At 38.0% G+C, this 17315-nt stretch overlaps 1 protein-coding gene across 1 annotated transcript; it reads left to right on the top strand.

The window, feature by feature from the left end:
- Nucleotides 1–11150: 11150 nt before the first annotated feature.
- LOC310910131 (fibrinogen-like protein 1-like protein) lies at nucleotides 11151–16315 on the top strand. The gene is made up of 3 exons (XM_083862585.1): nucleotides 11151–11269; nucleotides 13002–13182; nucleotides 14631–16315. Exons 2-3 carry the CDS (start codon nucleotides 13035–13037, stop codon nucleotides 15329–15331), a joined length of 849 nt encoding a protein of 282 aa, XP_083718711.1. The 5' UTR covers nucleotides 11151–11269; nucleotides 13002–13034; the 3' UTR covers nucleotides 15332–16315.
- The last annotated feature ends 1000 nt before the right edge of the window (nucleotides 16316–17315 follow it).

Raw genomic sequence — 17315 nt, 5'->3', positions numbered from 1 at the left:
GGGGCAGTGAGAAGGAGCAAATGTGGCCCAAATGAGCGCAATTGGACTGCTGAAAGCAGGGCAGAAATGCAAGTGGAGAGAAATGTGGGCAAGCGGAGGAAAAATTCGCAAGCCGACGGGAAAAAAAATTCCAAGTGAAGGGGATGAGCGGAAGTGGAGGGGCAGTGAGAAGGACCAAATCAGGGCCAAATGCGTCCAATTGGACTGCTGAAGGCAGGGCAGAAATGCAAGTGGAGAGACAGGAGGGCAAGGGGAAAAAGGGAAGTGCGGGCAAAGCGAGAAAAAATGGTGCGGCCGACGAAAAACAGTGCGAGTGAATGGGATGAGCAGAAGTGGAGAAAAGAGGCCGGCAGCTTGCCAAAAGAATGCTCACTGAAATCGCAAGATTTCGTTCCCTTTCCCGAAAGGGAAAGCCTTCCCTTTCGGGAAAGGGAACGAAATCTTGCAATCGGAGAAGAAAGTGTCCCGGAGGCTGGGGAGAGGAGATAGGAGGAAAAAGAGTGCGAGGGAAAAATCGCGGCAGATTTGGGCCCGGAGCGATGAGCGGCGTATGCAGGGAGAGGAGCTGAGGGGCAGTGAGAAGGAGCAAATGTGGCCCAAATGAGCGCAATTGGACTGCTGAAAGCAGGGCAGAAATGCAAGTGGAGAGAAATGTGGGCAAGCGGAGGAAAAATTGGCAAGCCGACGGGAAAAAAAATTCCAAGTGAAAGGGGATGAGCGGAAGTGGAGGGGCAGTGAGAAGGACCAAATCAGGGCCAAATGCCTCCAATTGGACTGCTGAAGGCAGGGCAGAAATGCAAGTGGAGAGACAGGAGGGCAAGGGGAAAAAGGGAAGTGCGGGCAAAGCGAGAAAAAATGGTGCGGCCGACGAAAAACAGTGCGAGTGAATGGGATGAGCAGAAGTGGAGAAAAGAGGCCGGCAGCTTGCCAAAAGAATGCTCACTGAAATCGCAAGATTTCGTTCCCTTTCCCGAAAGGGAAAGCCTTCCCTTTCGGGAAAGGGAACGAAATCTTGCAATCGGAGAAGAAAGTGTCCCGGAGGCTGGGGAGAGGAGATAGGAGGAAAAAGAGTGCGAGGGAAAAATCCCGGCAGATTTGGGCCCGGAGCGATGAGCGGCGTATGCAGGGAGAGGAGCTGAGGGGCAGTGAGAAGGAGCAAATGTGGCCCAAATGAGCGCAATTGGACTGCTGAAAGCAGGGCAGAAATGCAAGTGGAGAGAAATGTGGGCAAGCGGAGGAAAAATTGGCAAGCCGACGGGAAAAAAAATTCCAAGTGAAGGGGATGAGCGGAAGTGGAGGGGCAGTGAGAAGGACCAAATCAGGGCCAAATGCCTCCAATTGGACTGCTGAAGGCAGGGCAGAAATGCAAGTGGAGAGACAGGAGGGCAAGGGGAAAAAGGGAAGTGCGGGCAAAGCGAGAAAAAATGGTGCGGCCGATGAAAAACAGTGCGAGTGAATGGGATGAGCAGAAGTGGAGAAAAGAGGCCGGCAGCTTGCCAAAAGAATGCTCACTGAAATCGCAAGATTTCGTTCCCTTTCCCCATATTTAACTCAAATACTAAGGTTTGCAAAAAATTGTAGCTGGAAGATGTTTCCATGATGTTCTAGAGACGTTTTCTAGCTGAATGTAGTGTTGGCAAGTGACAAGTGAGCAAATGAACTATAGTCACAGCCTTTAGGAGAGCACTGATTTCTTTACCTATTAGGTATTTGCCAAGTGGTATTTGCTTATGTGAATAAAGAAAAGGCAGTTATCCCATGTTTCTCTTTGTCTGGGAGAGACTGTTATGCCATTCAAGAGATGAAGTTCATCAGGCTTTCCCTCTGTCACTACATAAAAACTGGGCACCCATTTAAGGCTCTTCCCTAAGTGGTGCAATCTATCCAGTTTTCCCCCACTCCATGCAGGGTTCATTCTATATAATAGTCTTTTAATAAATAAATTATTACACTTTGACTTCCAAAAAGCAATCAGTATCGATAGTGAAAAAAACCAGAATTTTAAAGACACTTACTTCTTTCATCATTTCAGTGGCTTTAAAGACAGGACCTTAGATCTTAATGACTATTTTGAACATTATACTGTGTGAATAATCAGGTGATTTAGGCCATATATTAGTACAACATTCAGGGAGCATTTAGTCAGAAAAATTATCTATAGGAATAGTATTGAGTTTTAGTCTATTTTCAGATTGAGCTAGTGAAAGCTTCTTGAGGTCATAAATAGGCTGAGGCATTTTAATTTATTTTGTTTCTGTGTTTCAAAAGCCATAAAGGATTATTCATCCTCTCTCATAATAAATATCGATTTTTCAGGAAAACCGGTTCACTTTTGAATTACAAGGTTATTCCTGCAATTATGCTGTCAGTAATGTTTACTTAATACCTTGTTTCTAATTAGGCTATAAAGATTAATGATAGAATAACTTCCTGCAGAAAAACAAGTGGAACTTTAGCTAGTTAGCTCATTTACTGATGCACAAAACATCACAGTTAGGATCATTTGTGTTGCGTGTTTGGTTCTGCATGGCTGGTAGGAATAAAAATTAATTAAAGGCTGTCATTCAGTCAAGGGCAAAAAGTAGTGAATATGCAACAGAAAGAAAACCTTTTGTGGCATTTTTCAAACAAAACTGAATTTTCAACTGTTTATTTTAATTGAATACAAACATTAAAAAAGTAATATAACAGGTGGTGAAACTCATCTGCAAACACAGCAAGTAAAAAAGGAAAAAGGTTTTTTAAAGGAAAATATTTTCTTTATGAAATATTAGAATGTTGTCCTCAGAAGTTCTCTGGATTCTCTAAGAGTCCTCTTGCTGTCTGGTACACATGGGTGTGTGTTTTCCATTGTGTTTTGGAATGGAGAATAGGACACCCAACTTCATATTCTGGTGTGCAGGGCACAGGACTGCTATTTACCATGCAGATACATGAAGAATCCAGTTAAAGACTTGGGAGCATCAAACCTCCTAATGAGCCTGTATTTTTGCCATGCTAAACATTCTCTCTTAGAAAGAGGAGGAGCTCAGATGAGAGGTGGAGCAGTTATTAAAGTTACTGAAAGACAGGCTTATAGAGGAATAAGTATAGCATCCATCATCATATTTACTGAAAGTGATAAGAATTGAATTATGGTGTTATTACCAGGTTTGTGAATAAATGTTTGCTCAGAAAAAAAAATACCCCTACCTGTAGCTTTGTAAGGGTCCCTCACATTAGATACTGTCTGAGTATCTACAGACAATCAGTAGAGATTCCTAGGAGAACCTTTTACTGAAATCCTCTCATTTTTTTGGTTTTGAATTGTAGTGTTGATACTCCCTCTTTTCTTTTGGTTTGTTTTTCTGCTACTTCTATTCACAGGGTATTTGCACAGAAATTTTTCACCTCTTTTTGCCCTTGGTTTTTATAAAGACTCATGTTGAAATTGCAGTAGCAAGCTCTATTGAACTGGTGCTGGAAGAAATAATTGTATATATCACTTGTTCTTTAAAGTGTTTCACTGGTAGCAACCAATTATTTCTATCACCAGGTAGCTGACTAATGGTGGAGAGGTCATTTGTCCTGGAAAGACCTGATCAGACTTCTGTGCTTTCTTTGTAATACACTTAAAACTTATTTTATTGTTAGGAGGGTTGTTTTTTTTTTTTTTTTTCAAAAAGTGTAAGTGTACACTGAGGAGAGTATTAGAAGGATTTTATAGAATCCAATACTGTTCCCTGCAAATACAAGAGTTCAACATAATGTGCTGTTTACAGCTATTTCACTAGGAAAAAAAGATGATTGAATAAAATGTCCAAAGGATCTGAATAGCTCTTCATGAAAAGAGTCATCTTAAATCCCATTAACTAACACCAGAAGTCACCTTCTGCTTTCAACCCACTTCATCAGGATCACAGAGTAAAGGAACACATTTGTAGAATTCTGCCTCTCAATCAAATCTGTTGATTACAAAAAATCTGCATGCTCTTGTTCATACATTGTGCTTCTTTATGCGTCTTTTTTATATGACAGAATACATTTGCCTTCTGAAGCTCATTAAGTGCCTTTACTGCTTTGCAGTCCCTCGTTAGCCTTTTCTTCTTGAACATTGTTCAAATTTGATAGCCTTTTTTTTAAACTAAATAAACTTACACTTTCTAAATTTGCTTCTTTGCAAAACATGATTACATCTAAAAATATTAAAATTTCTAACTTGATTTAAGCACTGCTTATTAGTTTGTTGTTTTGGGGTTTTTTAATGGTGTTTTATTGTCTATTCTTTCCTTATGTGTTTTTCATACTTGATATATATAGTTTATGTTTACATGCTTTTACATCCTAACAATCCCTTTATGTTCCAAGTTAGGAATTTGAATAAGAAAGTGTTTCTGCAATAAGAATATGATGTGGTTTATCATCAGAAGTCTGAACCAGAAATTAGGCTCTATTGTATTTACTATTTTTAGCAGTGCTTACTTCCTTCAATTAGCTCCTTTATGAACAAAATATAGACTAAAGTTACCAGTGCAGCCAGGTTCCATTCATACCTGTGCAAAAATACATGCACATCTCTGAAGATCTTGCTCTGCTATACAGCATTCCTTCTGAAGGCAGCTTTAGTATTCCTTCTCCAGCCAGTGCAAGGGGTATTGGTCTCAGCAGTGGAGCACAGATAGCATCACTGCAGATACAGGTGGTGAAAAAACTCCCAGCCTACATTGTAGGAAAGTCCATTTGGCCTGTGTATGGCCAGGTGCTGCTATAGCACTTCAGCACACTGTTGTCTGAGTGACCATCATCTGCATCCCAAGTATGCCATAGCCATGCAATACTCCAGTAGCCAGGAAAGGGCATTTAGCCAACCAGACTGAAGCAGGGGTAAATAGGATTTTAAACCATAACCCTGAGATCTGTGCAAGAACTTCCCTTAATTTCTAAATTCTATAACTTTTTCAGAACCAATGTGTTCAAGAGGTATTGCAGGTTTTCTAGTCTTTACAAGTTCTTAGACAATGGGTTCAAAACACCATAACATCATAGTTCCTTAAAATCTTTCACTAGTCATTGAGCAATCTGACTAATTCTTATGATATGATCTCAACCTCTCTCCTGGGGAGAGCTGTGGGCAGTAAAATGTGTTGTTTTGACAGAATTTTTTTTGCTCCCACCCTATCCACCCCCTGTGTATTATTCATGTTGCTATCAATTTTCCTTAAACAGTAGGATCAAGAAACTAAGTCACGTACTTAGTGTGAGACAGTGAAATCTGTGATAAACATTATTTCCAGGAGAGATTGATTCTACAGTCATTTTCAAAGACACGTCAGAGTGGTGGGATATATGTGTTTTGGTTTGGTTTTATGGTTTGGTTCTTCTCCTTGGGCTCATCATCAGAGTGAGAATTTACTTTGTTTCTTTAAAGCCTGCCTTATGTTTTGAAGCATTCTTTTCATGATTCTTCCAAGCCCCTCTCCCCCCCTTTTTTTTCAGCATTGCTACTGAGCTGTGATCTTACTAAAGAGCAACAAAAGTCACAGAATCTCTCTTTGGAAATGAGATGGTTGCCATGGAAATATTTCCAGCTGCTTCTTGTCCCAGTTGAGAAAATAATTTTTAGACTCCTATATTGCAAGGTTAATCTATAATGTTTAAAACTAAATCATATAGCTAATTGATTTAAAATTAAGATCAACACATTGCTTTTAAAATATCATTGGGCTGATAATCATCTGAAATTCTTGACTCAAATATTTGTGCAGGTACTTCTCAAATATTTTTTCTATTAGTTCAAGTACTTGAGGTAAAACAGGTGCATTTAGATGGAAAATATTTTCAACTTACTGATTCTACTAGATGTGTTTCTGTAGTAGAAATTATCCTGAAAGCTGACTGCTACCTAGATAGGTAGTGTTTAAAATATGATTCTGAGTTTGACTCATACTTTGCAATATGCCAAATCTGGATCAGATCTGAAATGCTAGATACTTTTAAAGTTTCTTTTCTCTAAACTACAGACAGTTGATTAACTGATTTGATTTCTTTATTGACCAGTCTTTGCTGGCTATTTTTTATCAGCTTATCATCCCCTGTTTTTTTGGGTTTTTTTTAGTTATCTTATTTTCTGTATTTTGAAAGGTATCTTACTCTTCTTTATTTCGTTTAGCTTTTCCCCCTTTTTAAAAGATAGGCCAATGAAATCCTCTGGTACCTCCATTATTTCTAAAACGTAATTGTAAATGGTTCAGAGAAGACTTGTGCTAGATCATAAGGTACATACAGAATTTTATCTGTCCTTGCCACTTTGAAAATACTTAACTACTGCAGTTTTGTTGAGATGTTTTTAATTTAATCTGGCCTTCAGTCCTACTCCTTCATTAAAATTAATTTCATTAAGTATCTGATCATTGTTTATGAAGCCTGCAACAAAAAAACCTGTGCCATTTGCCCCTCTCCCTCATAAAATAATGGGAGTTTTGATTTAACTTCTTTTTATATCCATTCCATTTACAGAATATTTGTTGGGGTTTTATGTCCCTTGATAGTGGTAACCTTTTAAATCTTAACCTCTAACTTTATCATAATTGGTTATTGTTGTATCCCTATATAGTCACTCTTAGGATTTGTCCTTTGACTCCCCTTGCTTACACAACTTCATTCCAACTTTAAGATTTTAAAGAACTTTTAAGGCAGATCTTTTGTGCTCTTACTATGGTCCCTGTCTTTCTTCATGAGAAATAATTTGTCATTTCATCTTCACTATAGTATCTTTTATTTATCGCCAGCCTGCTCAAAGAGCCTGTCTCTCTCTCAGAGTCTTGGCAAGAGAGGATTGAAGATGGTTGCCTAAGTTTATTGATCTGCCTTTTATTTCTTTAAAATATATTGTACTTACAATGCTGCAGATGCTTTTCTTCAGAATCACAAATTCTACTATCTTAAGATAGGTGTCACCTAATTGGCATTCCACATAAACATTCTCTGACAGTTTTCACCTGCAGTGTCCATATCTGGCAATTTTTGCCACCTTTAGAATTAAAAAAAGTCAATTACCAGATGTTTCCTATTATACTTTTTCAAAGCTACCTAAGTAACTTAAGTTTTTTAATACCACCAGTCCTAACTGTCAGCTAACCAAACAGTTATTTTCCAGCATTTTCCATGATGATGGTTTTGATTGTATTTTTCCAGTTAGGTCAGTGTTCTAGTTGAAAGCAAACCCTCTTCAATTTTGTTAAGTTTCTACACCTTAGAATTTAGTCTTGGCTTCAGCAGAAAGATACAAAGATTGTTTTTAGTATTTACTTCAGTTCTTAAAATATTTTTGTAAGAAATCTCAATAAATTTGCTAAACATTTGAAAAGTCAAATGTTTCTAACAGTGTAGCATTTGTTCTGTTCTACATTCAGTCAAAAAATATACTTTGGTTCATTCCCTAAATAATGGTTCATCTCACAAATACTAAATGTGTAAAAAGAGATTTAAAATTTCAATTGAAAATGGCCTTATGTGCAATGTGTTTCAGCAGTTAATAATGGTTTTCTGCATTGTCAGACAAAACACACACTTCTTATGCCAATGCCAGCTCATAAGTTCAAGAACAAGTGAAAGCTGTTACGAAAATTTTTTTTTGTTACTGATCCTATGCAAAAATACCAAAGTGCATTTAGCCAAGGCTGCAAAGAATTCAAAACCACTCAAAGCTGCAGAAGTGTTTCTATGGCCTGATTTTGTTGTTTGGTGGGGCTTTGTTGGTTTGTTAGTTTGTTTTCTCAAAGCAATCAGTTGTGCTGTGCGCCCATGAAACTTCTTTCAGGGAATACTCAGTGAGCCCTTCGTTATGTGTTTTTGTACAAATAGAACTTAGTCTCTTGTGTTCCACAGTATACTGAACAACTTTCTTGCATGTAATTAGCATTTTGCATGCTTTTTGCAACCATGCAAGTCCATAAATCACCCATGTCAGGCCTTTTGAGGACCCTGGGTATGCAAGCTTTCCCATAATGACAGAGTCCATCCTGGGCACAGTGATCATGAAATGACTGATTTTTAAGTTCTTGGAGAAGTAAGGAGTGGGGACAGCAGAACTACCTTGGACTTCCAGAGAGCTTGGTCCCCATCCTGAAGTGCAAAGGAGTCCAGAAAGGTAGAACATTCTCCAAGAGGGAAATTTTAGATGCAAAAGCAAACTGTCCCACGTTCCAAAAGGTGGCAAGGAGGAGTGGCCTGTCTGAACAGAGAACATAGACAGAAACTCAGAGAGAAACTTCGATTTTATGACCTTTGGAAGAAGGGGCAGAAAACTCAGAACTACAAAGATAATGTGAGCTTACAGGGAATACAATTAGAAGGGTCAAAGCACAACCGGAATTTCATCTGACTACTGCCCTAAAAGACAATAAAAGTGTTTCTATAAATGCATATACCAGCAAAAGGAGAGCTAAGGATAATCTCCACTCTTTATTGGATGCAGAGGTAAACAGTGACAAAGGACAAGGAAAAGGCTGAGGCCCTTAAAGTGGTTAACAGCAAGATCAGTTGTTCTCAAGCTGTTCATCCCTGTGAGTTGGAAGACAGGAATGGGGAGCAAAACGAAGTCAAAATAATCCAAGGGGAAACACTCAGTGACCTGCTATGCTACTTAGACTCGCTCAGGTCTATGGGGCCAGGAAGGAGCTGGCAGAACTGCTCACTGAGCCACTTTCCACCATTTATCATCAGTCCTGGCTAACCAGGAAGGTTAGGGGAAATGCAACGCCCGTCTACCAGACTGGAGGGAGGATGTGGGAACTACAGGCTTGTCGTCCTGACCTTGGTGCTGGGGAAGCTCACACAAGCTTCCACCATTCTGATGGGTTTCAGGACAACCAGGAGATCAGGCCCACACAGCATGGGTTTGTGAAAGACCCTGATCAACTAGGTCTCTTATGACAAAGTGACCTACTTAAGCAGATAATGGGAAGGGTGTGGATGTCGTCTACCCGGACTTTAGTCAAGCCTCTGATGTTTTCCACAGCATTCTCCTGGAGAGACTGGATTCCTATGGCTTGAACAGGTGCACTCATCTCTGGGTAAGAAAGTGGCTTGATACGTGGCCCAGAGAGTGGGGCTGAGTGATGCTACATCCAGCTGGTGACTGGTCACCTGTGGTGCCCCCAGGGCTCAGTTTTGGGGCCAGTACTGTTTAATGTCTTTATCAATGATTTGGATAAGGAGATAAAATGCACCCTCATTCCATTTGCAGATAACAAGTTGGTGAAAATATTGAGATGCTGGAGGGCAGGAAGGCTCTGCAGAGGGATCTGAACAGGCTGGATTGATGGGCCATATGGATATAAAGAACGTGTAAAGTGTATTTCCACACTGGAGAGCCTGAATTGGAAAAATTCAAATGAATGCTTGTCAGTTAAAGCTCAACAGAATCAGAAGGATAATTAAAACTTCAGCATACTGTAGAGAAGGAATATGTGGTCATTGGGCTAGGAAATGAAGTATCTTATTAACCTGGCTAACAACAAGTCATTGTAACAATGTTTTATTTTGAAATCTGTATATTATCAAGCCATACCTATGTAAAGTACTCTGACCTTAAGATCATGATATAATTTCTGAAAAATTATAATCAATTGCGAAAGGGAGATGTAAAGATTTAAATTGTTTTTCAAAGTTTTCATCTACCAAAATAGATGCCTTTCTGAGCATGAGTGAATGAATGCTGATGCCCTTTCTTCTCTCTTCTAATTAAACACTTCCCACTTCACTTCTGCTCTGCCAGCTCAGATAAAAGTTTGGAAATCAACAAAGAAGCAAGAAAGAAAAGAAAAAATGGAAAGAGAGGAAATAAACAGTAATGAAATATACGGGAATCAAAGGCACCAAAGATGCACCCCAATTTATATCAGGGGGATGAGAGGCCCATCAATAAATACCACTTGAGTCAATGGTGTTTTTCAGAGTGCATCTATATGGACAGAGTTGAAAAGTACCTTCCCCTACCTTTTCTTAGCATACTATTTCAGAAAGATCTGGATCTGTTCAAAGCAATTTTATATTTCGTAAGCTACCATTCAGTATTTTCATGCCTTAGACACTGCTTGTAATACTTGGTACCAGCCATAAATTAGATATTGTCAGAGTTTTGTAATGCTAAAAGCAGAGAATATGTATTCTTAAACTTTTCCCTGTAGCTCTACAACTGGCCAGGTCACAGAGAAGATACTGTTCTGACTCCCAGTGGACATCCTCCTGTGTAATAGATTGCTTGTACTTTAAAAAGGAAGAGAAAGATCACTGATTTTTAAATGTTACAAGCAAATATTTCCTAAAACATATGCTATGGGTATTGATTTAATTGTACATGAAATACAAATTCTCACTGAAGATGAATTATTGAAGAATCGAAATTATGGCTTGGCATGAATTTTGAAGTAGAGCTTGCACAGGTCTTAAATGTTCCATCCATTTTAACTGTGACTTGTTTCAAGGACAGAATCTGATCAATGTGGGTTGCAGGGTGGATCAGGAAGCTCAAAAACTTAAATGTTGCCTAATCTTTCAAGGGGTAAATGTAGATTAGATGTCGCCTAAAGGCCATGCAGGCAGACAGTAGAACTTTCAGCTACATAGCTACATAGCAATAATTAATTTATTTAGTTCTCGACAGTTTTGATCTGAGTTAATGTTAACTGACTCTTGTTAATTCTTGTAAACTAAAATAGAAGCCTGTTGACCAGCCTGTTCTGCTTTTGTTTGCTGTATTTTTAGAGATCTCAGACACTGTTTCTGATTCATTCACATTAAAACATGAAGTAACAACATGGTTTATAGTTGGATTCTTCCTAATACTTAAAAATCAAGTCATCTCTGCAATTTAAATGCGACTACATTTCAGTAGAGCTTTGAGTTAATTAATCTATGCAAAATGACAAAGTAAACATTAGCATCTGCCTGTGTCTATTTAAGCAACATAAATAATTTACTGAACTAAAATTTTTTCATGGTTCTCCACCACTACTGGTTAATAAAGGAAATTTAATTTAATTACTATGTCATTTTAATCATTATGGAAGAACTTTGTACTTTATAAATCAGACACACTTAGTTGCAAGTATAATATGTCAGAGCAAAGTCCAGCAGATTAAGCACAGTGTGAAATAAGGAATATATAATTTTGCTGCATTTGAGATAGTACATTGGATCTGATTTATTCACATGGACTTAAGTAGCAGGCAAAGTACAACTGTAGAGAGTGAGCTCATTCCTCTTTGCCAGTCTTCACTTGAAAGAGGTAAGGTGCCTGCCCAGTGCTTTGTTCCTTGGGTACTTTCTTTATAATACCAATTTCTATTCTGGAATTAAATTGATCTTTAAATCAATTTTCAATGTTTATGCATAAATATAAGTGAAGAAAAAATACTAGAACAACAAACAGTTTAGAAAAATAACCCCAGATCCAAATTCAAATTTCATGAAAATCAGTATTTGGGCTTGTGGATTAGGGTTTGATTAAAAGTAATTTATAATTTAATACTTCATAATAGCAACAATAATCAAAGCTTTTGGTGAAAATAATAACATGACAGTAGAAAATACAAGTACAGCAGAATTTAAATGCTTAAAGGGAAGCACTGTGCCAAATTTCATGGAAGGTAATTTTCCAGTTTATTATGATCCCAATGTCAAATGACCAGCTTTGCATAAAATGGCAAATTTTATTTTAATAGTAAATCATGGTTATTACTGAATAGTTTTAGATAGAATAGAAAATTCTGGTTTGCTGGATTTGTGTATGGAAGTAGAAAAATTAACTCTCAAACCTGACCTTTATTACAATGATTTATCTTGGCCATTTTTGAAAAAAAATGTGCTGATTTTTTTCACTCTGGAAAACTGCTGAATCTGCTGCTAAGTCAATAGATTTATAAGGAATGTGGCTTTATTGCAACATAAGCCACTGTGGAGATGGGTACTGGCCTCTGCAGGCTCTGTGCTGATGCTGGCAGGAAATAAGCCCTGACCTAAGAGCTTTTTTGCTAGATCTATTTTCTGCTCTTAGCAAAGCCACTGTGGGAGGCCCGGTCCCTAAAAAAAAAAGAAAAAAAAATTAAAAAGCATTAAAAAAATTTGGTTAGAGTCTAAGTAAATATACCCTCTGAGAATATAGGAAACATTTGTTTATCTGATTCATTCTAAGCTGTTGTTGACAGAAACTCCTCTTCAGAGAATCTGGGATTTGCATAAGTGAGGACCCCAGGATTTAGTCCAGTAATAGCCTAAGCCACCTTCTGTGCTGAATGAAGCATTAATAGACATGTATCCCCAAAAGGTGGATAAAATGAGGCTCAAAGTTGTTTCAATTCAGTATATTGAACTCTTGTGGGTTTTAAAGAGGTTAAAGAAAAGGTTTTTTGCTTTGTTTACTGATTTTTTTTAATCTGATTGAAACCTGTAACCTGTTATTTCAATCTGTAGACAGAAATTCATAAAAAAGCATAGTTCAGATTAAGTGAGTTGTCCAGTGCATGGAAACCTTTCCAGCACTAGGAAAGCCATGTTTCTGAGTACTGTTTGAGCTACAGACAGCCAGCAGAGCTAATGTTACTGTTTCTGTCCCTTTGACCATTGGTGTCTCTATGTCACTGCAGTTTGGATTCAGGGAATAAGGAAAATTCAACTCTGATAATTAAGAGTTGAGCTTTTTCTTTTGTCATTACATTAGTCTTGATGGCCTTTTGCCACACTCCCAATTACATTATGTTTCATTGTCCAGCAAGGCACAAGGTGACAGGTGAGAGATGTCCTAAGTGTCTCAGCACAGCAGTCCGTGTCAGAGAAATTAATGACCTGTCAGAAATGAGGTCTGAGATATCAGGAAAGGAGAGGTCCTTCACAGATGGGAATAGCCAACTTTGACAGAAGCTTACCATGTTGAAGCTCAGTATTTCAAAACTTTTCTCCTTCAGCACTTTTGTACTAGAAGTCATAAATATTGCCATTTTCAGCTCCAACCTTTGTTACAGTTACTGCTGCAGGAGAACTGACACAGAAGGAAGATGCTATTGAGGAGCGCAGCAGGATTCATGCTGTTCTTGCTCTCTCAATGCACTGTGTCCCTGGCCACCAAAGAGGCAGTGGTCCTGGCTAATGCCCACCTTCTCCCTCAAAGAGACTATGAGAGACTGGGAAACGCCAATGAAAAAGGTACTCATGAAGACAGAAAGTGATATGGAAGAGTCCTGTGTTTTACTGTATTGCTTTGCTGTAACATTTTCAACCAACATACATGAAAGCTAGCCCTGGAAGAATAATTTGCAATATGGGTGTGCCCTGACACAAAGTCCTGAAGCTGTCTATAGAAGTTGTTCTATAATGTTCACTGAGAAGGGCAGTGTCTATTGCTGGCTTGGATATCACCATATAAATTACTTAAATAATCCTTCTATAAAATCATGGCATCACATTTGGAGTCAGGTAGTCTATGTGTACCAGGCAAATGTAGTTTTTACTGAACTTTTTCTCGCAGAGTTAATAAAATGCTCAAGGTTTTATTAAATACAAATTACAAGTATTCCACAGTTTATTGACATAAGGACATGCCTTTCAACTCTATGGAGAAGTGAATGATTTTAATTCATAAACATATTTCTGAGTAACAGAACAATGGATATCATCCTTCTCTACAAATGGAATTCTCTCTCTACAACTTCATACATACATTAATGTATATTTAAATAAATTATGTTCTGGCTCTTAAGAAACCCCACAATCAATTGTAAAATTCAGAGCATTGTGCAGTAGTCTCAGAGATGGTTGATATACTTGAGCAATAAGTTACCTCATAAGCATGTTACATTTTAAAAACCCCAGTAAATACTTTAGCCCAATAGAGAGGATCAGCCCAAGCCTTATACGCCATTTTTATTACCCTCTGAATCTACTGGATAAGCAATAAAATGGAAAAGCACTTTCATCTGTTTTCCTGATACTGGTGTTCAGCACTGAACAGAACTGTAGTTATACCTGCAAATCCATGATAAGATTTAGCCTGGAGTTTGAGAAAAGAACTCATCCTAAGAAAATCCTCAGATGTTTACAAGCTTTATATTAACAAGAAACATGCTTTAATATCTCCATTTTATCAATGAACACATGGCATACAGTTCAGAATTTAACACAAGGATGTTAGAGGTGTCTGAAGTATAAATTGGTTCAAGAGAAACTAATTTGTTCATTGAGGAAAAGACTAGGTCTAGTTATTAAACTCAATTTTCCTCCAGATGGCACAAGCTACTGCAAACTTGCTGAGTACTGGAAGAACACTGGTGGAAAAGGAATGATCTGTACATAGCTTTTGGCTTTTCAACCATATTTCTGTCACAAATGCAAAATCATATTTGTGTTGTATGACAGAGTAACAAACCATTTTTTGAATTTCTGAATATTTCCTGCATGTTCCTGCCAGAAATCTTCCCCCTTTAGCTGAATAAATGCCCATCAGCTGCAAGGAAGTCAGTCAGCTTCCTCTCTGAAAAGAGTCATTCAGTCATTCTAAAGGAGAGTGTGCATTTTCAGATATTTATTATATGAACAGAATTTAATATTTTGGGGTGTTTTGTTTTTGTTTTTATTTTTGTTTTTGTTTTACTCAGACTATCCAAGAGACTGTTTTGAGATTTTACAGCACTCCAAAGGAAATTCCAGAGATGGCCCTTACATCATCCAACCAAAAGAGGAACCAATTGTTGTCTTTTGTAACATGCAGGATGGTGGCTGGACAGTAATCCAGCACATTACAGCCAACAGTACTGTTGACTTTGACAGGACCTGGCAGGACTACAAATATGGATTTGGCTCTGTTCTTGAGAACCACTGGCTAGGAAATGAATATATGCATCAGTTAACTGGCAGCTCAGTGCAATACATACTTGGAGTTAAACTTGTAAATCTGAATGCTGAAGTCAAATGGGGACAGTATGAGCCATTTCTGATTGAGGGGGAGGAGTCTCAATACCGAATCAGGGTTGGTCTTTACAAAGGCAATGCCACTGATGCGCTGACGCTGGATACAGAAGCTTATCTCCATGACAACCAGAAGTTCACCACCAAGGATAGAGACAACGACAATTACTTTATGAATTGTGCCAAACTGGAACTCAATGGCATTCCTGGAGGAGGCTGGTGGTACGATGCCTGTGCTGGAGCAAATCTAAACCGCAAGAACGTGATATACTGGCAAAAAGACTGCAACAAGCAACGCCCGTGTAAGTTTGCATGGATGATGATCAAACCCATCGAGCACCACCAGTCATACCCTACCAAGGCCTGCCCCTGTCAGAAAGTGGAACTGTAGACAAGCCATGTGTGTTTGACAGGAAGATGGACTCTTTATCAACTGACTGAGGTGAACTCACTGACTGAGTAATAACCCTAAGTAACCATGACTGAAAATTTAAACTGGGCTTCTGCAAGGGCTCCATTATGACATATTGTCCAGGACTGGAACATGCCACAGAAACTTGCCAACCCCAAAAGTGAGAAACCATCAGAAACTGAGGCCTCTACCACAAAATTTAAATATTGAAGATTTGAATAATTCATTATATACTATTTTAGCCATAAGACAAGTCCAGTGTGAAATCCAGGATATGATGGCTTGTACAATATATACATGAATAAAAATGCATTTCAGAAGGTTTTGCTCTGGTGTCAATGTTCATGATTGATTGCACACCTGTAATTTCACACCTTCATATATCATGCAGGGAGGAAATTTCCAGTTAAATACCTACATTTACAAAATGCGTGTTGGAGAGTGTTGTGTGCCATAAGGCTCCAACAGGCCTTTTCTTTCTAACTTTAGTGGATGTTATTTTAGTATTTTAAATTGGAATTAACCTCATCTCCCATGGCTTCTTTCCCCCCTTCACTGACTCTTCTTTTATCTCTACTTTTTAATGATCCCATATACAATATTCAGCACAGGCTTTTCTTTCCTGCCTTCATTTTAGAGCACTCAGCACTAATGGGATTGCCAGCTTTCCCATTTAAAGCCACTGATCCAAAGCTTACAACCCCTCTGAATTTTTCCCCCAAGAAACTCAGTGAATACATTTTTTAAAAGATCAAATTGTTATTGCAATTGTTTATTTATTCCTCCATTTCTGCCCTGAAGATTACTCTACTTTATTTACCATTATTTGACTGTTACTTCTCCCTGTTCCATGCTGTGCTTCAGCTTTTTCTTTTTCAATACCCCTGTAAGAAAAGAAGAGAATGTTGCCTTTATTTCACATTTAATGGTTTCTATTGTTTTAGTACTCAACCTTGACATCAATTAAACAGTGTCTTTTTTCTAATTATAAAATAAAATAAAATTTAATTATAAATTATTCTGTTTTAAAATAATAAACAAAACTATTTCAATTTTTATAACCTTGAAGACCTTGTTTTCCTTTACCACTGTCTGAGTTGCTTCACACAGTTCTATTTAATTGGAAAGCTAAATGACAACTGAAGAGTTTTTATTATTGTGTTTAAAAAATGTCAAAATAATAATTAGATTATCATGTATGTTTTCATAGATATTTCATTTAAAGACACTCCACCAACACATACTGTCAAATTCCTGCCTTTTAATTTAAAATACTATTTATAATTTCCATGAAAACTGCTTCAGAAAATAAATTCTGTGGGTTTTGAGAGGACCAAAATTGTCATGATTGCTTAAGATGAGAAACTATTTTAGAAGCAGAAAAGCCAAGAAAGCAATTTTTATTTTTCTTGATGCACTACAGAATTTTGAGAAAGAGATACAGCTTTGTGATGTGGGTGAGGCAAACATAACACACATGCCAATTTTGCAGCATCTGCTTTTTTTTTCCCCTCCTGAATTTGTTTTTAAAGACAGAAGTATGATTGGGAGAGGAATGATTAGTACCTGAATTGAATGTATATCACAGAGTCTATTTAATGTGGATTTTGTATAATTCAATCACAATACCTCCAAAGTTGTGATGAGGGTACAAGAAAATGACCTGAGTGCTGCCAGTCTCACATAGCTTTTGTTAGAATTCCTGGCCATACAGCCAGATGCTCACTCATCTTCCAAAAATGTGTTTTTAATAACCTTGACATGGAAGTGCAGAATGGAGAGTCCACAGGCTGCATCTGATCATCAAAGGCAGGTAACCTGCTCTGCAGCACACCTTTAGCTTGTTTTAGAGGATTTTGGAGGTAAGGGCTCTGCAAATAAGCTGCATGAATAACTTGGGCAGACCAAATCCAACTGTCCAGTGCCAGAGAGACTCTAGTATCAACTGGAGCCCTACAAACCT

This window comes from Zosterops lateralis, assembly GCF_965231275.1.
Source record: "Zosterops lateralis genome assembly, chromosome: 6".
Lineage (NCBI taxonomy): Eukaryota > Metazoa > Chordata > Aves > Passeriformes > Zosteropidae > Zosterops > Zosterops lateralis.
The sequence above is the reverse complement of the archived record's forward strand: the minus strand, read 5'-3'. Positions and strand labels throughout refer to the sequence as shown.

Excerpts from the sequence above, each read along its gene's own strand:
- LOC310910131 (XM_083862585.1), top strand. The coding sequence starts at position 13,035 with ATGCTATTGAGGAGCGCAGCAGGATTCATGCTGTTCTTGCTCTCTCAA. Across the intron at positions 13,183-14,630 it reads GGGAAACGCCAATGAAAAAG|ACTATCCAAGAGACTGTTTT; the intron begins GTACTCATGAAG and ends TGTTTTACTCAG.